We start from the raw sequence: 23,730 nt of genomic DNA on the forward strand, positions 1-23,730 counted from the left end.
GCCCCCTAGCTTCTTGCCCAGGGCTAGTTTGTAGTCTAGAATGAGTCAGGGATACTAACTAAATAACCTAGATACTAATATGGTTATATGATTTAGAGAAAGGACAAGACATTTTTGAAGAATCTTAAAAAAAAAAAAAGAAAGAAATCAATTCCAGGCTGTAGATTATTAGAAAAGCTTTCTGCAAAAAGTCAGGCTGGCTTTGAAGGTGCAATGGGTGTTGTAGGTCATGTGGAAAGGACAGTACTTGCAGAATCTGTACACACATGAAGACTTGGGGATAAGTTTGGTTTTCTTTTCCTTTCTGAAACATTCCTAAATAAATACTGTTAGATTTTTTTCTCTGAATTTTGATTTTAGAAAATTCCATAGCAACTTATTAGCCAATTTTCATAGTATAATATAAAGTATTCAGAACCAGACCTTTTTCACGTGTGTGTGTATGTATGTGTGTGCGCATGCACATGCTAGTGCTGGGGCTTGGATTCAAGGTCTGGGCTCTGTCCCTGAGCTTTTATGCACAAGGCTAGCATTCTACCATTTGAGCACAGCCCTAGATCTGGCTTTTTGGTGGTAAATTGGATATTAAAGTCTCACAGATTTTCCTGTTGGGGCTGGTTTAGAACATCAATTCTCAGATCTCAGCCTCCTGAGTACTTAGAATTACATGCATGAACCATCCATTGCCTCGCTGAAATTGTAAACTGTTATATAAAAGTTTACCTTCTGTTTGTTTCTCTTCTTGTGTATTTTTTAAAGCGGTATTTGAATTTAATCTAGGTGTATTTGTAGATGCTTGCTTATAATGGTGTAATGATTGCAAGCATCTAACTTGTTTGAAATTTTCAGTGAAAAGTTGCAAAGGCCGCTGCTTTGAAAGAACCTTTGGGAACTGTCGCTGTGATGCTGCTTGTGTTGACCTCGGAAACTGCTGTCTAGACTTCCAGGAGACGTGCATAGAACCAGGTAAGATGCACAGGGAAAGAGCCAGGGGCATTCGGAGAAGGCAGAGGAAAGTTCTGCGACTTGACCATACACATTTCAGTTTGTAAATTTTAGCGTGTACATATATTTTGACATCAACCTTTATATTTTAGCTTCTTAGAGAACAAAATTTATGCCACTAACGTTTATCAAACATTGTATGGATAGCACAACTGCTTATTCTTTTTTTTGGCCAGTCCTGAAGCTTGAACTCAGGGCCTGAGCACTGTCCCTGGCTTCTTTTTGCTCGAGGCTAGCACTCTGCCACTTGAGCCACAGCGCCACTTCTGGCCTTTTCTGTATATGTGGTACTGAGGAATTGAACCCAGGGCTTCATGTATACGAAGCAAGCACTCTTGCCACTAGGCCATATTCCCAGCCTCTTCTTATTTTTAATGTACCCTGAAAACCTTTGTAATCTAACTTGAATTTGAAGAGGTTCTAAAAGGTTTCTTGAAAAATGTGACCTTTTCCTTATGGGTGTTAAAGAGAGTTCTCAGAGGTTCACTTACACTTTAAAATAAGACCATCAGAATAGGGAATTTTTCTCACATTCATTTGGACTGTGACATGGAATAATTTTGAAGTGAGAGTTAGTCAAAGTTAAAAAATTATTTTTGTGTGCGTTCACTGGGAGTTGAACTCAGAGCCTCACACTCTCACCTGGCTGTTCATTCAAGGTTGGTATTATACCACTTGAGGCATACCTCCAGACTCCTCAAATTTTTATTGAGACAGAGTCTCTGTAGATTAAGCCCAAGCTGGCCTCAAAATTCCTATGTAGCCCAATTTTCCTGGGTCAGTCTGGTAAGTGCTGAGATTATAGACATATGGTACCTGCCTGTTCTTTTAGATTAAATTTTGAGAACCTTGAAAATGGCTATTAGAAGCCAAAGTTTTCCTATGACTTATGTAATAATTACTACTACTATTATTAGTCTAAGTTTTAAAGTGAGAAAATTCTGTGGGTTATTTTGTGCAATAATAATAATAATTGGCACTTGCATGTTTTCTGTTAGTGACATGTGACCACAGTGGTGACAGATTCTGAATAAACAATGACCCAGTTTATTGTTTCTCATGGCTGCTATTTTCAGATGACAAGAAGAATTGTTTCTCTGTCCACTGTGGAGATTTTGAATTTGAATCATAAGCCCTGTTTTATTGCGATTTATTTCCAGGACATATATGGACCTGCAACAAATTCAGATGTGGTGAGAAAAGGTTGACCAGAAACCTCTGTTCCTGTTCGGATGACTGCAAGGAACATGGAGATTGCTGCATCAACTACAGCCCCGTGTGTCAAGGTGGGGCCTTCTTGGCTCACCCAATGATTCTCTGATAGCCTGTCATCTCCTAGGGGCATCCAGGGGTTTTATGTTAAAATTGTACTGCTTGGCCATTTGCATTTGCTGAAAAATACTTGAAAACTATTTTATTAGAGAATGTTTCAAATGTATGTGTGAGTAGATAAATATGCAATGCAATGAACTTCATGTCCATCATCCAGCTTAGTAATCATGATTGTCTTTACATGGATAATCTTGTTGGAGCAACAACCACTTGCTTTTCCACTACCCTCCCTAAGTTATTTTGATAATAATTACTACACACTTAATGAGGTATTTGTAGAAGGAAGATTTTCCTAGACTTGGCTGAGATTTATGTCCTAGGTTTCCTTATAGGTAATGTAAGTGATGTCTGCCATGTATTGCATCAGTGTAAAATTAATTTGAAAGCTTATTTCATAAACAATTATTATAACATTTAAGAGTTTCAGAACTCCTTGAAATTTCTTGATAGAATTTGACTCTTAAATGAGAGATATAAGACATCAAAATGAAAAAGATTCTGTAAGTTGGTTGGAAGGAGCATTAAGAATTCTAGTTAAAATATTAAGATTTTGCAAATGAGAAAGATATCTAAGTATTCACAGATACATTAAAGTTTTCCCTGTATATCCAATTGAGAGATTGATTCTTAGACCCTCTGTGGATATCAAAATCCAGTTGGTCATTATAAAATATGTCATAGTATTTGCATAAACTTTACATTTAAGTGATCCATGATACAGTGTAAATGGTTTGTGAATAATTGTGCTATATTATTTAGGAGGTAATGAAAACAAAAAAACTGCATGTTCAGATGCGATATTTTATATATATTCACAGATAGATATATTCACATATATATGTTCACGGATATATGCAATATTTTAAAATATTTTTGCTCTGAAGTTAGTTGAGTTCATAGATGTAGAACACATGGATACAGAGAGCTAAGTATAGTATATTTTCATTTTCTTCTTGATATTAACTAATTCTTATGTTGAAAAATAACTCCCTGGATTCACTTTATTTCTCCAATCCAACATGCCTCTTGTTGTCAATTCAATTTGTTTTGGCAGTCTATCTCAATGTGTCTTATTACCACTACAATTGCTATCATTATTACTATCATTATTAGATTAATTTGCCTCATGTTATCTCTTGAAAATATTTTAGGTAAGAAAAGTTGGGTAGAAGAACCATGTGAGAGCATTAATAAGCCACAATGTCCAGAAGGGTAAGAATATATTTTTAAGATATATGTGTATTTCCTTTCTGAGAAAAACTTTTTTCTCTTCAGAAATTAGAAGATGAAAAACAGTAGTCAATCATTGCTTCATGGAAGATTGTTTATAGTCAGATCTTATATTTGGCACTGTAGGGATAAAGAGCATCATAGGGTGACCCATCCTCTGGAAGCTACTGGAAAAGGGCATAGATGCTGTGTATGATGCTATTCATTACTGCTAGGTAGAACTATTTGTATGTTTCTTTTTTAGGAAGAAGATTGTTTATTTTCATTTGGAGTTTTGAGAGTTGAAGTTATAGCAAATTATTTTACAGTTTTTTTAATTTCTTTTACATTTTTGTTTTTTGTATTATTTGCATTTATTTTGTATCTTATATTTCAATTGATGTGATTGGGGGGATGGGTAGTATGGAGCTAGGAGGGTGTTACAGGACGTTGACAACCCCTGTTGGCTCTTTTGTTCTTATGATATTTTGTATGGAACCTTTTATTATTTGGTTGTGAGGATAAGGAGGCAAATAGGTAAATAAGGTAAATAAATAGATGATTTCCAACTTTTTATTTTATGTCACTGAGAAAAGTGTAGAAAGTTTTTACAGTTATCTGGTGATATCAGACTCCTCTACCAATTGTCACTGGAAGCAGCGAAAACGCTGCAGCACCTGCTGTTTGCATAAGCAGACGTCTAGCAGGAAGCACTGGCACCTCTCTTTTGTGGTGTCCATTTTCAGGTGTGGGCTTTTGTCTCCTTTAGATTTCCACACCATGTACATTCTCTCTCTCTCTGTCTCTCTTCCTCTCTCTCTCTCTGTCTCTCTTTGTGTGTCTCTCAGTGTGTGTGTATGTGTGTGTAACAACTTTGTGTGAACATTTCTAACATTAAAGCATTCCTTTGTTGTTTAAGTATTTCAATGTGAAATGTCTTCTAGTCTTTTGTGTTAGATATTTATGTCTTTAAATATATTAATCTTAAGAAAAACTAGCTGTAAGGCTGAAGCTGTAGCTAATGAGGAGAACACTTACATGCACAGGGCCGTGATTTTTGATCCCCAACACTGCAAAAACAACTCCACCAAAACATGGTATATAACTTCCCTTGTATGAAGTACCATCTGTCAGAGTAGAGACACAATAGCCGAAAGTGGTTGTTCAGGAAAACATTCAATATAAACCAAAATGTAATTTTGGCTATCTTACTGATTTTTCAGCAAATTATGGGTATCCTGTCGTATTTTTAATCGCATTTGGTGTAGCTTTAAAAATGGCAGGAACTGTGAATGATGTTCTCTGCCCAGTGACTCAATATCATGAATGCTTTGTAACTGCTGTTTGATGATAGATACATGCTTTTCTGCAGTTGTAAAACATGTATATAATTATAAGTGTATGCAAGAGATCTGTTGTGAATGTTCTTGCTGCCTTGTCAGTTTATTTAAGATTAGTGTACCGAGCTCAATGAAAAGCCGCCCTGGACCTGTGCCAGGAGCAGAGAACATCTTTATTGCTGTGTCTTCTTCTGGCCTCTTTAAACATTTTCTTTTCCCTTTCTCATTACCCAGGTTTGACTCACCTCCTATGCTCTTATTTTCCTTGGATGGATTCAGGGCAGAATATTTACACACTTGGGGTGGACTACTTCCTGTTATTAGCAAACTGAGTAAGTAACTTCAGAGTTGACTGCTTGGGGTTCACGATTTTGGTGAGATAGTCTAGAGAGGCAGTGTTTTTTTGGAAAAGTACTGGCAAAACCTGTTTTGCCAAACTTCTCCAGGGCTCAGTGGTTGATCCTGATAAGGCTCTAGGCCTTCGGTAGTGTGGTTCATCAAAAGCTGCCTTCTTAATCTTTTAAGATGTGGATGTTTTAGGATTTTTTAAAAAATCCTCGAGCATTTTATACATGTTTATTCTTCTTAGAAGTTGAGATTCTTTTTCTTTTAATTATCTTTTAAGTAGTTGTACAAAGGCATTGCCATTTAACAAAACAGCTTATGAATACAAAATATCATGATCTGTGTCACCCCTTTAACATTCTCACATTCCTTTCTCACAACCCCCCCCCCCCCCCGCTCTTCCTAACTTTGGAGGATATACATTGGGTTCTTAACTGCAACCTCACTCTCTTCTCTTCATTTGTCCACCCCTTACCCCTTGACCCTACGCCACTCCTTTCAGATACCTGCACCCTGGGTTTTATTTTGTTGAACTTTGATTTGGCCTTCCTAAGGAATTACACTATTTGAATATGGATTGTTTTTATAGAAACATTTATTTTACTAATAAAAGAATCAGAATTTTAAAAGTTGCAATTTTCTGAACTTAAATGATAATGCTTGTATAAATTAATGACGGTACAGGTTATATTATCAGTGGCATTGAATAAGTATCTTTTCAATTTCTTTATCAGAAAATCTTATCAGATTTTCAATTGAACGAAATAGGATGTTACTGATGAAAAATATGGTTTCTTAAAACTGATATCAAGGTTTAAAATTAGATAAATGGCCAATAATATGACTGATGAAATAGGATGTTTTAAGTTACTGATGAAATAGGATGTTTAAAAACAAACAAACACCAAGGTTTTAAATCACATGAATTAGCCAGAAATATGGATATCAGTTCTATGGTCATTATTTAAAGAGGACAAAAAATCCTGGATGGATAGTATCTATAGAACATTACTAATGATCAGTGCTCAGTGCTTAAGTAGGTACTGTATTCTACTGAACTGATAAAATTACTTTCATGTTCTTGTGGAGTTGTAAAACATTATTTCCCAGAGTTTAATATATGTGGTTGTTTTAAACATTAAAAAATTACTCTAAGTAAGTGCATTTAGAAGTCATTATGCTTGTCTTAATTTAAAAGTTTTCACTTTTTTTTTTATTTTTTATTTTTATTTTTTGGCCAGTCCTGGGCCTTGGACTCAGGGCCTGAGCACTGTCCCTGGCTTCTTCCCGCTCAAGGCTAGCACTCTGCCACTTGAGCCACAGCGCCGCTTCTGGCCGTTTTCTGTATATGTGGTGCTGGGGAATCGAACCTAGGGCCTCGTGTATCCGAGGCAGGCACTCTTGCCACTAGGCTATATCCCCAGCCCCAAAAGTTTTCACTTTTTAAAGTAGCCTTGCATGGAGAAAGCTTTGTTCTCACCAGCAAGTCTGGGGGCTTTGAAGGCCTTGCGCCAATCCTTTGTAACTGTGCTATGGAGAGATGGTCTCCATGGCAACAAACATGCATCCTAAGTTCAAAATTAAGGAGCTGAAGGTACCTGGATAGGGAAGCTTTAAAGAAAACAGTGTGCAGTTAGCCTCCATCCTAGCATCGGGTGGATGGGAGATGTAGTCTAGAACTCTGAACCATTAGACATTAGACCATGGGACAGATGCAGGCTGATCTCAGGAACAGTTTTAAATGACTCAGTACTGAAACATTGGACTTATTAGTTACAGTTTTCTCAACTGTAGAGGTAGCAATAACATGTACGGAAATACTAGCAGCATGACTCAAGAAATTCCTTCCTCAACAGAAGAGAGCCAGAGCCTAACACTCACTGGAAAATCCATCCCAGGCATCTGACTTTCATGCCTTCTCTCACTGCAAGCCAAAAGATGCCTTTTGTTTTAAAAGCAGTTAGTTTACCCAGGGATTTTTGATTAATTTAATTAAATTATCTAATTTAATTAATGTACGGAATCCATAGCTGGGGACACTGTTCACCAGATATTGCTTCTTTTTTGGTTTAATTTGTAGTTGTAGTAGTAGCTAATTTTTATTATCTACATTTTATAATTTAAGTATTTGACCAATAAGTGGTATCAAACATCCTCCAAGTCCTGCATCATTGCTCCTGTGTACCCTGAACTCAGTGCTACTGATAAATGTAGGGAAGCATTTTCTTCATTAATTATTTTGTTTACTATTTCTTTTTCTGAGTAAGAGAAAAAGTACTTCTTATGTTTAATGTTGAATTTGGATTCATACTGTTGCTTTATAATCCATCCTGAATTGTTCTGAGGCCCTAAATCACTCCTGAGTTAATTGTTTTATGTGATTTAGACTGTTGTAGCTAAATGTGGCAAGCAGATTATCATATGTGTTTAATAATGATGGGTTTTATTTTCCTTTTAGAAAACTGTGGAACATACACTAGAAAAATGAGACCTGTATATCCAACAAAAACCTTTCCCAACCACTACAGTATCGTCACAGTAAGTTCTGCTTTGCTATTCTATATGTCCGCATGTGTGGCGATACATAATTAAACCATTCTTCAAGGGAATAAGTACAAGTCTGATCAGAAAAAAAAACAAACTTGTTTTATGATATGTCATACAATTTCCATTCTATCTTTCTTAGGGTCTTTATCCAGAATCCCATGGCATCATTGACAATAAAATGTATGATCCCAAAATGAATGCTTCCTTCTCACTTAAGAGTAAGGAGAAATTTAATCCTGAGTGGTACAAAGGACAGCCGGTAGGTTTTTTTACTTGTTTCTTTAAACTACTAAATATGAAAGTAATAACTTTATTAGCCAAGTGCTAGTGGTTCATGCCCATAATTCCAGCTGTTCAAGAGGTTGAGATCTAAAGATTGTGTTTCATAAAGATTGTGCAAAAAGCCAAAGTGGAGAAGTAGGAGAGCACTACATGGAGCTAAAAAGGCCAAGTGCAATCAGGAGGCTCTGAATTTGAGCTCCAGTATTGGTATATAAATGCAAAAATTTCATTATTCTCATCTATTTCCATCCTTATTGTGTTTGTAGCTATACTTTTGTAAATAGAGATGGAGACTGGCCATCTTAAATACAGTTTGTTTGACTATATAAATTTAGTGTAATTTACTTCAGAGACTGGGGTGTGACAATTTATTTATTTGCTAGGTTCTTCTTTACAGTAGTAACATATAGTAGTAATTTGTGGTAATAGTTTCTAAAAAGTTATTTTGTCATATTTATGATATGCTAATTTGATATACCCAAATAACATGTAGTGAGTAAATCAAATGAATTAACATTTTCATCTTCGTAAATATTTAAAATGTTTTTGATTAATACAAAATAATGATAAGAAGATAGATATGTTAACTACCCTTATTCACTTACTGCCTTTTATAAATGTACCAAAATATCATATTATGTCATAAATATATATATATAGCTATTATTAGGGAATAATATGATCTACAAAAAACGACTTTGTTCTTGAAAGAGGTAAGCCTTGGCTTTCATTTGTACATGTGCTAATTTAGAATTTTTTTAATTACAATTAGGAAGTATTTTCCTATTTATTTTTAAAAATTATAATAGTTACATAAGGTATATTTGGATAATCTCAATAATTCCTCTTAGAAGAAAGAGAAGAGTAATGCTTAATTTGTAGCTTATGAATTCAAATTTTAGGTCTGACATTTAAATTTGTATTTCTTTAGGCAAGTCATTATGTCTTTCAGTTTTCTCATCTACACTGTAGATAATTATTTCACTAACCTGTAGTTATTATGAAAAGTCTCCACACTGATAATGTAGAATGCCTATAGGAATACCATTCACACTTGTGACTGGGTGTAATAAGTGCTTAATAAATGTTAGCTACAAAATCTCCATGGGAGAAATCTAGCAAATAGTGATTCATTTCTAAATGTGAATTTTATGGGTTGACAACTAATGTATCCATTCTTTTTTCTTTTTAGTTTTCTGTTTGTGATATTATATGATTTTTGTGCTCTAACTGCTAGAGCTGAGTGACCTCAGCCATACTCTAATTCTTGTGAGGAATGAGTTGGTGTTGCTAACTTGTGAATGTGTACTTTCCTAACTGCTCTTCCTTTTCTTCTCCAGATTTGGCTCACAGCTAAGTATCAAAACCTCAAGTCTGGAACTTTTTTTTGGCCAGGATCAGATGTGAAAATTGATGGAATTCTTCCAGACATCTATAAAGTATATAATGGGTAGGTACAGATCAACTTTTTCTATAGCCTTTAATACACAACAGCTCAGTTTCCCTCATTCTCTTTTTCTCCTTAAGTCCTGAGCTTTAACATACCCATTGACTGAGATGGAATAAGTATACTTTCTCAAAAGACTGCATCATAGGGTTGGGAATGTGGCTTACTGGTAGAGTGCTTGCATGAAGCCCTAGGTTTGATTCCTCAGTAGCACATCAACAGAACAATCCGGTAGTGGCACCTGTGGCTTAAGTGGTATAGTGCTAGCTGTGAGCAAAAGAAGCTCACGGACAGTGCCCAGGGCCTGAGTTCAAACCCCAGGACTGTAAAAAAAAAAAAAAATACCCTAAACTGTATCATAGTGTGCTATTTTCAGTAATAATAATAATTGTATTTAAAATCCATACAATTAACATTGATTCACTTCATTTTGTTTACTCTTAATTTTAGTTCAGTTCCATTTGAAGAAAGAATTTTAGCTGTTCTAAAGTGGTTACAACTTCCTAGAGATGAAAGGTATGTAGATGATTAATTTCCATTATTGATACTCTTTTGCTTTATAAAAATTACATACTTAATAATAAAAGTACCTTGTAACAACACTTTGCTGTCCGTAATGTTTCATCCAAACTCTTGTGAACTGTTACAGCTTCATTTTAAAGAATGCCAAACCTGTAAATTGTTTCTCAGCAAGTTTAGAACTGTTATCATAATGATGTAGAATTTGTAATAGCTATCAGTTATTGAATTATTCTTTCCATTTTGTTTTTCAATGTGTTCGTAAAATATTACATTTTGATACTGTTTGATTTAGACCACACTTTTACACTCTGTATTTAGAAGAACCAGATTCTTCAGGTCATTCTTATGGACCAGTCAGCAGCGAAGTAAGTACTTTTTTTTTTAAATCAGTAATTACTTTATTTGACTCAGTATTATCTAACTAATCTTGCTTTGAACTAGGCTTCTAGAGCATTTTTGTAAGAGGCTATTATTTCTAGAAAGAGATTATTGTGTACTAGCACAAAGTGGACTTTCAATACAATAAGTGCTGGGAGAATTTTGTTTTAATTACGTTTTCTTGGTGTTAGATGAACTGATGAATGAACTTCTATATTTTTTTAAATTTAAATTCCTTTATTCATTCTTTATTCTCCTTTGTTCTATATTCTTGAGTGTTTATAAGAGAGTCTTGTAAATAGCAAGATTTCAAATTGTTTCTTTGGAAATATAGGCTAACGAGTCAAGTAGAAGTATCCTTGTCTAACTCATCTACTGAGGAAATGCATTTCTGGCTGCCAGCAATCAGCCTTACAACAGAGAGGGAACTTTGAAGGATAAGACACTTTTTATGAAAAGTATACAAATATGCAAATACGAATTTCATTTTGTGTGTGCCAGTCTTGAGGTTTGAACTTGGAACCTGGACACTTTTCCTGAACTTTTTTTGTTTTTTTGCTCAAAGATAGCACTCTGCCACTTGAGCCACAGCTCCACTTCAGGCTTTTTGGTGATTAATTGGAGATAAAAGTCTCATGGGTTTACCTTCTTTGGCTGGTTTTGAACCATGATCCTCAGACCTCAATCTCTTGAGTAGATAGGATTATAGGCATAAGCCATTGGAACTCAGCTAGGATTCTTTATTGAATGGTTGCTAAGGAACAAAAGATAGGAAATGAGTTTATTGATCAGATCATAATACAACATCTCATTTGACCTGGCACCTCTGGAACTTAGCCTGTTCCTAGCTATTTTTATTGTCTGCACAGTGCTTTAAAACAACTTTACTGGTTTTAGAATTCATATGGCCATATCACTTTTTATATCTTGGTGCACAGGAAATAGTATCACAAAAATGATTTAAGCTTTTTCCCTTTTATTCCTAAGTTGACTTTCCTTCCCATATGTATTTTACCTATGATGTAAGGAAAGAAATAAAAAGTCAGGATCTGTGAATACCATTGGTGATGATAAAAAGAGAAATAGGTAGTGTCAGAATCCCTGGTCTAGTTATATTTTTCTTTTGGGGATTCTATGGTATAAGAGACCACAGACACCAACTTCCTGAAAGGCTTCCCCCCCAAATTCACATTAATTCTCCTGCCCAGGTGACCAGATTGGATAGACTCAAGGATTCTTTATCACAGAGTCCAAACTACAGATTGGACTGGCATAGCCATTGTGAGTCCTTTTTTTTTTTTTTTTTTTTTTTTAAGTAGCTCTGTTTAGTCTACTTGATTTTAAATGCTTATTGAAGTAATAGTAGAGAAAGGAAGCGAGAAAAGAACATGCTTATCTTCCTCACATCTGGATAAGCCAGTTTCCCTTGGTTTTTCTAACTTTGGGTTTGTTTTTCATCCAGCCACCTTTTTGATAGAGCAGGGTAAGAAAAAAACGTGTGCCTGACAACCTTACTTTCTCAAAGTTGATATAAGAAAGGCATTTGGTGTATTGGAACAACTGACCAGGTCGTTTTATTTGCTTTCTATAGTCAGTGACACCTACATTCATGTCTAGGTCGCTTTGGCTACAGAAGCACTTAACAAAAAAAAATCCTTCAAAGGTCGTTTTATAATTGTTTATCAGGTTATACAAGTGTTAAAATGGGTGCTGGCCTTTAATAATTCACTAGTGACTTTCTAAAGTGCCTACTTCCTGACATGTTTTCATTCAAGCTTGTAACTATTAGTTCTCAAATTACATTCCTTAACTTGCAAACTCTGTTAAACTCTTATATTAACACCACAAATCCCATTTTATCTTAGCATCAGAAGATGGTTGAGGAATGCGTTCTCTCAGTTTCTTTGAGATACACTGCTGAAAAGCATTTCAGTGTATCTCCCCAAAAAGAGAGTCTCAAAAGATGAAAGTTTTAGCAAGGGTTTATTTTAGTGTAATAAGACAGAGTGGGGACAAATGAGAAAGAAAGCGACATTTCCTGTTCCTCATAGAGGAAGTGGAAGTTAAAGACTCAAAGTCTTTTCTACATTCTGAGCTGGGTGAATACATTGCTAATACTTGGGCCCTGTGAGATTTGTCTTGTTATAAAATTCCTTGCAATGCTTTTGCTATGTGGATTTCAGGACCTGTGTTTTTGCATGGGAAATCGAAGGCCAAAGAAACCTTTCATTGATACCAGTGCCAGTTCTGCTCTTGAGTTTTCTAAGTTGAAAAGTTAATCTCATAGACTGTAAGAAGCATTTCATGAACAATTGGACACTTGAAAATTAGGGAATATGCTTACAGTGACTTGTTGTTTAAGTGATCAGAAAGTTCAAGATGAAATTGATTGTAAAATATAAAGTGATAACTAGTAGTGCATTGGTTTATGGCTAAACACTAGTATTGAGCTAGTATTATTCTGACAAATTGAGGCTAGTATAACTTGAGAGAGAAAGCTGATCAGATGAGCTGATACTGCTTCTCCAATTTATGGTTGAGAAATAGGGAATTTGGACCCTTGCATTGCAAATGATTAGAATTTGTTTACTGCTTTTCATGTTTTTTGATCTTGACCATCTTGGCCTAATGGGAGCTACTTTATCCTAGTTGCCTCCTCTGAGCATTTCTTTCTTTCTTTCTTTCTTTTTTTAAATTGTTTTATTTATTTATTTATTTCAAATTTTTATTATCAAACTGATGTATAGAGAGGTTACAGTTTCATACGTTAGGCATTGGATACATTACTTGTACTGTTTGTTACCTCGTCCCTCATACCCCCTCCCCACTCCTCCTTTCCCTTTCCCCCCATGAGGTGTTCCATTCACTTAGACCATACAGTTTTGCAAGTATTGCTTTTTTAGTTGTTTTTCTTTTTTTACCCCGAGTCTCTCAATTTTGGTATTCCCTTTCAATTTCCAAGTTCTAATACCAGTATACATGGTTTCCAATATACTCAGATAATGTTACAGAGATAGTGTAGGTACAACCACAGGAAGGTGATACAAGAACATCATCAATAATAGAAGCTAGAGATACACATGGAACGTTGAAGGTAGTTACCACTGTGATATAACAATCGTTTCCATAACATGGAGTTCATTTCACTTAGCATCATCTTATGTGTTCATAAGCGTATAGCTATTGGGCTCTTGTGATCCTCTGTCTTTCTTTCTTTCTACTAGAGCTAGCTGTTTGTATAGAATGAATGCCTCATGTGAGACTGGTTTCCCTTTCAGGTCATCAAGGCCTTGCAGAGGGTTGACAGCATGGTGGGCATGTTGATGGATGGTCTGAAAGAGCTCAACTTGGACAAGTGCCTGAACCTCATCCTTCTTTCGGATCATGGTAATCTGAATTTATATCGTTTTACTTGTGTTTCCTGATTTCCTCTGAATAGACCACGCATTTTTAAAAGTGTTTCTTCTGGAAAGTATTTAGGATAAAAGGTCAGTATCACAACACAAACAAGATGGCAGTCCTCACAGAAACCTGACAACCTGTCAGCAATAATGCACCAATATTCTGATTGGTGAAAAGCTTATGTCAGGACTTGAATGGTTACAATGATTTTTCAATATTAACTTTTGGTACTCAGTTTTAGATTTAATTTGAAAAGATTGTTATGGGCCTTTTTTAATTTGCTTCAGTATGATAGATACAAATTTAGGGACTATTACTAATTTTGATAGTAGTTTATAAGGCGATCTTGTTGACACAGTTGTGAATAGCTTTAGTACTTAAAGAAGTGATGTCCACATAAGAAAGCAGGAAGCAATCCCTTTTTACCTGTTGATTTTGCTTTTAATGGTAGTTGGCTTCAGAAATAATTGTAGAAAGTCTGAAGATATTATAGGCTAAGAAAACCCCGGTTTTGTAGTGAGAATGAGGCAGAAACTCTCTGTTGACTTGGAACAAACAGCTGCTTAGAACTATGATAAGATACATTCTTCTTTACTGACAAGGGTATTATCAAACATAAATAAGGAACACTAAGGTAATTTGGGCTTAAGGGAGAAGAAATATTTTTGCAAAAGTTAATTTGGAGCTGAGCTCCAAGCCTGTAATTCTAGCTGCTCAAGAGGCTGAAATCTGAGAATCATGGTTTGAAAAAGCCAGCTCATGCAGGAAAGTTTGTGTGAAGTACAGGTATGGTTCAAGTGATAGTGTGCCTGTCTTGAGTGAAAAAAACTAAGGAACAGTGCTCAGGCCCTGAGTTTCAAACAGCAATACTGGCACACACACACACATACACACACACACACACACTCACACACAGAATAGTGAATTGGTGGGTATAGTTGAAACTCTGTCTTACCTATCAGGTCTTCAATTGAATCTGAGTGCTAAGCTCATATGTAGTTAAATAAGTTCTGAGAATGAATGTGTTCAATGCTTTATTGATGTTTCAGTCCTGTGGTTTCTTCCTCTAGGCATGGAACAAGGCAGTTGTAAGAAGTATGTATACCTGAATAAGTATTTGGGAGATGTTAAAAATATTAAAGTTGTCTATGGACCTGCTGCTCGACTGAGACCTTCTGATGTCCCATATAAATACTACTCATGTGAGTATATCTCCATGGTACCTTTGTATGTGGTTATGTTATGAATATATTTCTTTAAATCATTTTCTGTCTACACTAAAGGAGAATTTCTTTCAAGACAGGTATTTTCTCTGTAGCTTGGGTAGACCATGAACTCACTATGCAGCCCAATCTGGCCTTAAACTCCTTGGTCTGTAGTCAACGATGGTGGAGAAATGGCCATTCTCCTGTCTCAGCCTCCCAAGTGCAGGGATTCCTGGCCTGGCCACCACATCCAGTGGAGTAGAATGAATTCTATAGACTACCTGTTGGCTAGACATGGCTCATGGTTTAAGCATATTAATTTGCATATCTTGATATAATTTTGGAGTGGTTTTTTTTTTACTTGTATTAGGTTCAAGATTTTATTGGAAAAAATTAAGAGAAAAATTTAACTGTGACATTCAAACTGAGATAATTAATGATGTTCTCTTAAAATGGCTTCCAAATGGAAGTCATAGGTTCCATACATGTTTCCTTGTTTTGTTGTTGTTTGGCTGGTCCTGGGGCTTGAACTTTGGGCCTATGCACTGACCCTTAGCTTTTGTGCCTAAGGTTAGCAGTCTAATACTTGAGCCATAGCTCCACTTCTGGCTTTTTGTAGTTCATTGGAGATAAGAATCCTACAGATTTTTCTGCCTGGGCTGCCTTGGTATTGTGATTTTCAGGTCTCATTCTCTTAAGTATCTAGAAGTACAGGTGTGAGCCACTGGTGTTCAGCTGACAAGTTTTGTGATTAGAGCATTTTTTTAAAATTTAGAAACTAATATAACTAGCCACCCATATTCTAAAGTTTCATATCTGTGCACTCAACCAACTGTAGATTAAAAGAAAACTGGGGGAAAAATACTGTCTTGTACCAATTTCTTTTTGTCATAGCTATGTGTGTGTGTGTATATATATATATGTATATATCGATAGCATTTATATAGTAGGCATTATAAATAATCTAGAGATGATTTAAAGTGTAGTCAAAGGATATACATGGGTTATATACACATAGTACACCATCTTATTCAAGAGATATCTGAAGATGTTGGTATCTATGGGAGGTCCTGGAGCAAGTCCCCCATGGTTATGGAGGAACTACTGCAATGATTATTATAAAAACCATATATGTGAAGACATCCCCTAGAGGTGTCTGGGATGAAGCAGTTTAGATTTATCTTAGCTAGACTGTTAAATTAAAGCTAAATCAGTACATCAAATTATTCATATATATGTACATATATATTTATTTATCCAGATGAATTATCTTGCATCCAGATAATTTCTCCAAATTTACTGAAAGGAAATTTAGAATGTAAAGATAGTGATGTATAATACACAGTATACTAGATAAAACCTGGAAGCTTTCTACTTAAATTTAGTTTGTTCTTCTCTTTCCCTGTACCTCTCATACTTAGAAATTCAAAAGTTCACATTGACTATTGAAGTATATAGTAAAAAATAAGTGTCCATGGTAAGTTTCCCTACTTTACAATCCATTTCTCCTTTCTAGAGACAACCACTATTAAGTTGGGAACATACTGTATATATTTAAAACACATCTATTCTTATTTTTGTACAAAAAATCATGCTAGATCTATATGAATATGTGTATAGATATTGGCTGTTTGGATGAATAGAGATGGGTGTATGGATGAATGGTAGAATGAGTAGAATTTGAATGGGCAGCATATGAATGAATTGGTAGATGTTCTGTAACTTGCATTTTCATTTAATAATAAGAGTATTTCGGGCTGGGGATCTGGCCTAGTGGCAAGAGGGCCTGCCTCATATACATGAGGCCCTGGGTTCGATTCCCTAGCACCAAATATACAGAAAATGGCCAGAAGTGGCGCTGTGGCTCAAGTGGCAGAGTGCTAGCCTTGAGCAAAAAGAAGCCAGGGACAGTGCTCAGGCCCTGAGTCCAAGCCCCAGGACTGGCCAAAAAAAAAAAAAAAAAAAGAGTATTTCTCAGGTGTGTTTCAGGACAGCTCTTAAGGATCTGTCCTGTTCATTTCAATGGCTAACATGCAATGTAAATGAACTTCATGTGATTTGATTTGGTATTTAAATTGAGGAATGAGTCTTAACATTCTACATTTTTTATATTATTCTTTTAATTGTAGCACATCATCAGCTATTAATTTTTATGTTTGTCCCTTCCAGTTAATTATGAAGGCATTGTCAGGAATCTTTCTGTGAGTATCTTTATTTTTTCATCATTTAGTTATTGTTAGTTTTGTGAGCTATATGTATTTTGAGTGAAGGTTCAATATTCTTGGGATTATGCAATTAGAACTTTTGAGAATTTTGGCAAACATGTAAAAGTACTAATTTTTAAAGTCCCAGAAACAAGTTAAAAAATCCTAGAAAGAGAACCTATAGCTAGAGATACCATCATAAGCACTGTTAACATTTTCTTCTATTCCCATTCCTACACCCCACTTGCTAACTTAAGCTATACATCCAGTGTCGTCTTCTTTATTTTATTAATGCTTCCATTTGTTTTTAATTTTTATATTTTGCTAGTCATGGAGCTGGAACTCAGAGCCTCGTTGCTGTTCTTAGACTTTTTTGCTGAAGGCTAGCACTCTACCACTTGAGCCACAGCCTTTGGTGTGAGATAAGAGTCTCCTGGACCTTTCTTCCCAGGCTGTCTTTGAATTGTGATCCTCAGACATCAGCTTCCTGAGTGGCTAGAATTATAAGTGTGAGCCATCTAGCTCATACTTACTTTTTATACAAGATTTTGCCCTAGTTCTAAGTTAGATATGAACAGTTTGAACTTGATCTTTAAGAATGAAATTCCTGAAGAAAATTCGTACATTTGCGTTTAATAAGGTGTTTGAAAACAGAATCATCAGTTGTAACTCTAATACAATTTAGTGATGCAGAGTAAGAATCCTGGGACATTAATGCAATATTAATGTTATCCAAGAAAAATTTCAGCTAGCCGGTAACATTTGCTTATATATTATGTAAGTATTAAGAACTGTTATTTTTCCATCTGTGGTTTGTTGGACAGTCTGGTAAAAATGTGAGGAAATGTCATAGGAGTTAGAAAGGGTTTTCAGGAGAACTTTGCACTTTTGCTAATGTGAGAATAACAGTTTTGTTTGTTTGTTGTTTACCCTTTGCAATTTCAGTGCCGGGAACCAAACCAGCACTTCAAGCCTTATCTGAAACACTTCTTACCCAGGCGTTTACATTTTGCTAAAAGTGACAGAATTGAGCCTTTGACATTCTATATGGACCCACAGTGGCAACTTGCATTGTAAGTTTGAGCAACCTGGGCAAAGTTAACCAAGTTAACTCAAGACAATCATTGGGTCCTTTCAAACAGTGCTGTTATGTGAAAACTATACCCTCTTCAATCTTAACCCACGACTGCTCACCATTGGCCCATAAATACTTTGTGGATAATTCTTTGTTGTGGGATATTTGACAGGGTCCCTGAATTGTGCCCTTGTACCCTTTCTAGATCTTTTACTATCTGACTACAAACTACAATTATGTATAATAATATTTCCAGGTCTAACAATTAGTGAAAGCACTTTATACTAATGAGCAGCTATCTTATACTGTTTTTCCTTCTCTTTATACAAATCCATCAATTCACTTCAGTGTGTTGGTGCATTCAGAAAATTGGCAAATTTATTTGGATAATTAATATTGTTAATATTTAAAGTTTTGATCATTAGCTCTTCTGATATTTGTCAGGAAGCCAATCCTGATAAATATTCCTACTAAGCTAAGCCTACATAGTGGATGAGGACTTAGGCAAGAGACTTATACCTTCTCCACTCTTCCTCATGAGTTGTGCTCTTTATGTTTAGAAGACTATGAAGGGAAGGCTATTCTTACTCTCATCGAGGACAGACTATTTATTGAATATCTAAAACTTGTATCCCAAGACTTTCCTTTAGGCTATCTTACTGAGTTTTAACAAATATCCTGCATAAGAAATTGAAGCCAGTGAAGATAACTAAATTGGATAAAGTCACAGCTAGTTAAGCACAGTCAAAATTCAAAACCACTTATATTTTGTGGTTAATTGAGGTCAATTCACTCTAAGGAGAATAATTAGGAGTTCCAAAGTCAACTCTTGTTAATTTACTTTATGTTGGTCTAACAAAGTGGTCACTAGTTCTTTATTAATGAAAATAATGGAATTAATATCAAGTATGTTCTACAACAGACTTTACATTATTAATTCTTATATATCAAAATTAGGAGTCCATCAGAAAGTAAATATTGTGGAAATGGATTTCATGGGTCTGACAATGTCTTTTCAAATATGCAAGTGAGTAAACCTTTTATTCTTAAAAAATAGGCTTGATCTTGAGAAAAACTGATATGTAAAGTTTAATACTTCTAAGTATAGACTGTGACTATATGTTTTGAACATAAATTAATGAAATATATTTTGATAAAACTATGTTTCTTTAGACATTAAAGGATTTTGTTAATATTTTATGTTTATGTTTCCATGGGCATTCGACTTATAGCATACCTCCTTACAAAAGTTTTAGTAATTATTTTGCATCTATTTGTGCTCTCTGAGATATAATGCCCAATGGTAAAAGAAAACTAGTGATTTAATAGATGAAAATGTATCATACTTATAATATCTGAAAGATAACTCCTTATATTTATGTAGCTGTTTAAAAATTTCCAAATGTATTATTATTATTATCAAATTTGCTGCCTATAGCCCTGAACTAAGTGGGAAGAGACGGGGTATTTATTCCATTTCATAGATGAACATTTTCTTTGTCCATTCTGTTTGTATCATTAAGTCAAAGGTTATAGTAAAACTAAGAGAAGAATTCTAGATGTCCTTATATGTACATCAAGGCTTAAAACAATATCCCACAATGACCACTGTGCATGATATTTCCCATGCATGTTAGAATAACCAAGTGATGTTGTGCAATGTGGATTACGTAAACTTTTTGGCCAGCTGTCTACATGAGTGAACTGCACTGATAGACTTAATTCTCTGGCCAATCCAGGCGCTCTTCATTGGGTATGGACCAGGATTCAAGCATGGCATTGAGGTTGACACCTTTGAAAATATTGAAGTCTATAATTTAATGTGTGGTAAGTATGAACAGCATGCAGAGGATTATCAAAAGTAAATGACATGAGGGCCACTTTTGTGGAGATGATGGTGCAGAAAACAGACCCTCACATTTTCGCCTTCTTCTCCCTGTCCCAGAGACACTGAAAATAAAAAGGAAAACATACCACCATCTTACTATACCTGATTTCCCACTAGGTCACCTATACTGGCAAAGTCTAGCATTCACAGTAGGGTGATGTGTACACTGTGAAGACGCCTGGCTTATATATGACTCTTGAGTAAGAGTGTTGGTTTGGGACAGTGAAAAGTGAATAGACAATGAGGAATATGAGGTAGCAGTAATAGTGAGTGGATGGCAATGTTAACCTAGTAAAAAAAGGGAGGATTCACTAGGCATATTCTTTTCTTTTTTCCAATGGAGGTTAATAAAGCCGAGCTGTGAACCAAGAACCTTCTCACATGAGTAATATTCTCTGTTTAGTCTGTATCTTCTGAATTAGTACTTTTATGATGGGGTTTTCAATATTTTTTCTTTTTGTGATAATGATATTAGGCATTTGCAAAATCTTAATATGTCTAGCCTCTTTTAGTTGGAGTCTATAAGCTTTAAATGACCTAATATATCCCAAGAACCTAAGCCAGTGCCTGGCATATAGTAATTCTGTAATAAAGTCTTTATTATGTACTTGTATAATAAAATGTACTTATATACTAGCATTTGTTAGTGACATTATTATTAAAAGCATGTATCTTAGTCTCAACAGAGCTGGTTTTAGAGTCTTAGGCCTAGTATATTAGTAGCCTTGAGGCCTTGGACCTAATTAAAACACTTTGATGGTTCATCTAACCAAATATTGATGGTAACTTTTAAAAAATGTTTTGAAGACAAAAATAGGAAAAAATGTATTAGCACAGACAGTGGCATGTGTAGACAATGGATGGTAAGTGCAGAGAGCATACATCTTAAAATTCATAAATTTTCATTGTAGGGAAACACAGCCTATGGATCAGTGTTTCTATTAAGAGGACATAGCCATAAGTAGTCTAAAAGACAAGAAGGTTTAACATTTTATTTTAGTTGGAGACTAAAGGACTCAGATGTATTGAGTTAAAAAAGAAATAAACCCCATAACATGTCTATTTATTTGGTTTTGAAGCTTTCTAAGTAACTCTATCATTCTTGAAATCATACAGACTTACTGAATTTGACCCCAGCTCCTAATAATGGAACACATGGAAGTCTTAATCACCTTCTAAAAAATCCTGTGTACACCCCAGAACATCCCAGTGAAGCACACCCCCTGGTACAGTGCCCCATCTCAGGAAGCTCCAGAGATAACCTTGGCTGCTCCTGCAACCCTGCGGTGAGTATCACTGGAGCGCTTAGCATAGTTTTGTGCAGCACATACGAGAGAAAGTGCTGTAGAAGCATTCCAAATGTAATTAAAATACATCAGTGGTAGGGAACATGTATATATTTATCTTTAATTCTTTGGACACATGCAAACCTTATATTATTTCTTTTTCTTCTCTCACTTTCTCTCAGTTTTAGCTGCTTTGATTCTGTGCTGCTATGCTGAGTTGAGGCAGGTGGGGGGAGAATTCTAGAAGAACTTTAAGTGACTGCCATCATGAAGATGGCTGTTATCGTAGCCTCCAGGTTTCTAGCACAGAATAAAACCATCACAGTGTTCCTTCTCTAAAATGCAACCCATCTATTGTACATTTAGGGAAGAAAGTATTTTTGGTATATATGAGTGTATGGCACTGTACTTTTTACTACTCCTGTCATCACTGGAGTTCAGTAAATAATCAGCTGTGATGCAGTTATCTTAATAGAAGGTAAAAATGCCTGACAAAGTGTGAAACAAGTTGAGAGCATCCATAAAGGTAGCAATTGGAGGTTTTCAGTTTCCTATTTTTCTATTTTGTTTTAGATTTGCTTTAGGTTAATAGAAAAACTGAGTAGTAGATGAATTATAAACCAGGGTTTATTACATTTTTAGTTTACTACGGATAGGCTTCTACTGACAGTTTTGTCTTACTTGCAAGTATTATTCCTCCTTTGTTTTCCTCTTTATTAAAGAAGAAAACCTTTCACATATGAAAGAGTTTGGCCTTTTCCTCTTTGTGTGGCATTAATTTCCCTGTAGATATTACATGTTACAAAATTAAACCATATCACCTATCATTAAAAATAATTTCATAAATCTTTTTAGATTCTGCCGATTGTGGATTTTCAGACACAGTTTAATCTGACCACGGCAGAAGGTAAGGCATATTACTCTCAGGCATGGGCGGTGGGAGCAGGGCTTTTGTCAGTGGTATGAGCCACACAGAACTGGTTTGGGGACTTATTTAGGAATTATCAGTAAAATAAAAAATGTAATGGGCAGCCATCTGGTAAAACAGAGATGCCTTTGCCTGATGGTCTGGACTGTCATAAATCAGGACAGAAGGTATTGTGTAGTAGGCAGGTTTAGTGGGAGCTGAGACACTCTATGAACAGTATTGAAGCATTTGAAAATTTTAAGATGTGTATAGGTATAGAGTAAAGGCTTGGGTTTGCATTTAAAATGCGTTTTAAATTTCTGTTTCACCCACCTGATTCATAAGTGGTTATAAATAAATGATGTATCTATGGGGAATTTCTTCATAACTTTTTTGGATTTTTGGTGTTAGTATAGGGGAGACTCACCCACTCATTTATCTTTTTTCATGCAAGACTGGTGATCTAATACTTGAACCACACTTTCACTTCCCGCTTTTTTGCTGGCTAATTGGACTACCCCAGACTTCTGCCTTGGCTAGCTTCTAACTGGAATCCTAAGATCTCAGACCTCCTGAGTAGCTAGGATTACAGATGTGAGCCACCAACACCTGGCCTGTTTGTAACTTTCAAATCAAAATTATGAGCATATGGGCAATTGATAGACATTTTCAGTTGGACTCAAATCTTTTTTTTTTTTTTTGGCCAGTTTTTTTTTGGCCTTGGACTCAGGGCCTGAGCACTGTCCCTGGCTTCTTCCTGCTCAAGGCTAGCACTCTGCCACTTGAGCCACAGCGCCGCTTCTGGCCATTTTCTGTATATGTGCTGCTGGGGAATCGAACCTAGGGCCTCGTGTATCCGAGGCAGGCACTCTTGCCACTAGGCTATATCCCCAGCCCTGAACTCAAATCTTTAAGTTACTTGACTCACATTTTATTTATTCATGTGTAATACGGGCATAAATGCTACATTAATCCCGACTTGTTATACGTTTCCTATTTAAAACCCATGCTGTAAATCTGAATCTGTAAGTGTTGAGATTAGACAGAGTTTTTGTTTGTTTTTGAGGTACTGATGTTTGAACTCATATCTTTGTATTTATTAGGCAGGACTACTGCTTGAGCCACATTTCCAGTCCCTTTTGTTTGGGCTGTATCTTGAGATCCACTCTACCTTTCTATTTGGGCTGTCCTGGACCACAGTCATCCTGCGTCTACTTCCTGCTGTGGCTGGGATGACAGCTGCATGCCACCATATTCACTCAGCTTCTTCCACTGAGATGGGGGTCTCCCAGGCTTTTTACCCAGACTTAATTTGGCCCATGATTCTCCTAAACTCAGACTTTTGAGTCCTTCGGA

The 23,730-nt window shown here is 35.7% G+C and overlaps 1 protein-coding gene across 2 annotated transcripts in view; it reads left to right on the forward strand.

Annotated features, from left to right (window-relative positions):
* Positions 1-23,730, forward strand: part of Enpp1 (ectonucleotide pyrophosphatase/phosphodiesterase 1) — a 59,522-nt gene that overhangs the window by 23,178 nt on the left and 12,614 nt on the right. Inside the window, exons 3-19 of one of the 2 annotated variants that reach the window (XM_048354093.1) lie at positions 850-966; positions 2,166-2,291; positions 3,489-3,549; positions 5,121-5,218; positions 7,690-7,769; positions 7,918-8,037; positions 9,401-9,510; positions 9,958-10,023; positions 10,322-10,394; positions 13,686-13,794; positions 14,880-15,011; positions 17,184-17,215; positions 18,164-18,291; positions 19,251-19,320; positions 20,033-20,120; positions 21,298-21,467; positions 22,323-22,374. In XM_048354093.1, the coding sequence (XP_048210050.1) occupies positions 850-966; positions 2,166-2,291; positions 3,489-3,549; positions 5,121-5,218; positions 7,690-7,769; positions 7,918-8,037; positions 9,401-9,510; positions 9,958-10,023; positions 10,322-10,394; positions 13,686-13,794; positions 14,880-15,011; positions 17,184-17,215; positions 18,164-18,291; positions 19,251-19,320; positions 20,033-20,120; positions 21,298-21,467; positions 22,323-22,374 (1,632 nt within the window). Of the gene's footprint in view, positions 1-849; positions 967-2,165; positions 2,292-3,488; positions 3,550-5,120; positions 5,219-7,689; positions 7,770-7,917; positions 8,038-9,400; positions 9,511-9,957; positions 10,024-10,321; positions 10,395-13,685; positions 13,795-14,879; positions 15,012-17,183; positions 17,216-18,163; positions 18,292-19,250; positions 19,321-20,032; positions 20,121-21,297; positions 21,468-22,322; positions 22,375-23,730 lie in introns of those variants that run through there. The other variant, XM_048354095.1, reaches the window with a different exon arrangement.

Source organism: Perognathus longimembris, chromosome 9 (assembly GCF_023159225.1).
Source record: "Perognathus longimembris pacificus isolate PPM17 chromosome 9, ASM2315922v1, whole genome shotgun sequence".
In the NCBI taxonomy this organism is placed as follows: domain Eukaryota; kingdom Metazoa; phylum Chordata; class Mammalia; order Rodentia; family Heteromyidae; genus Perognathus; species Perognathus longimembris.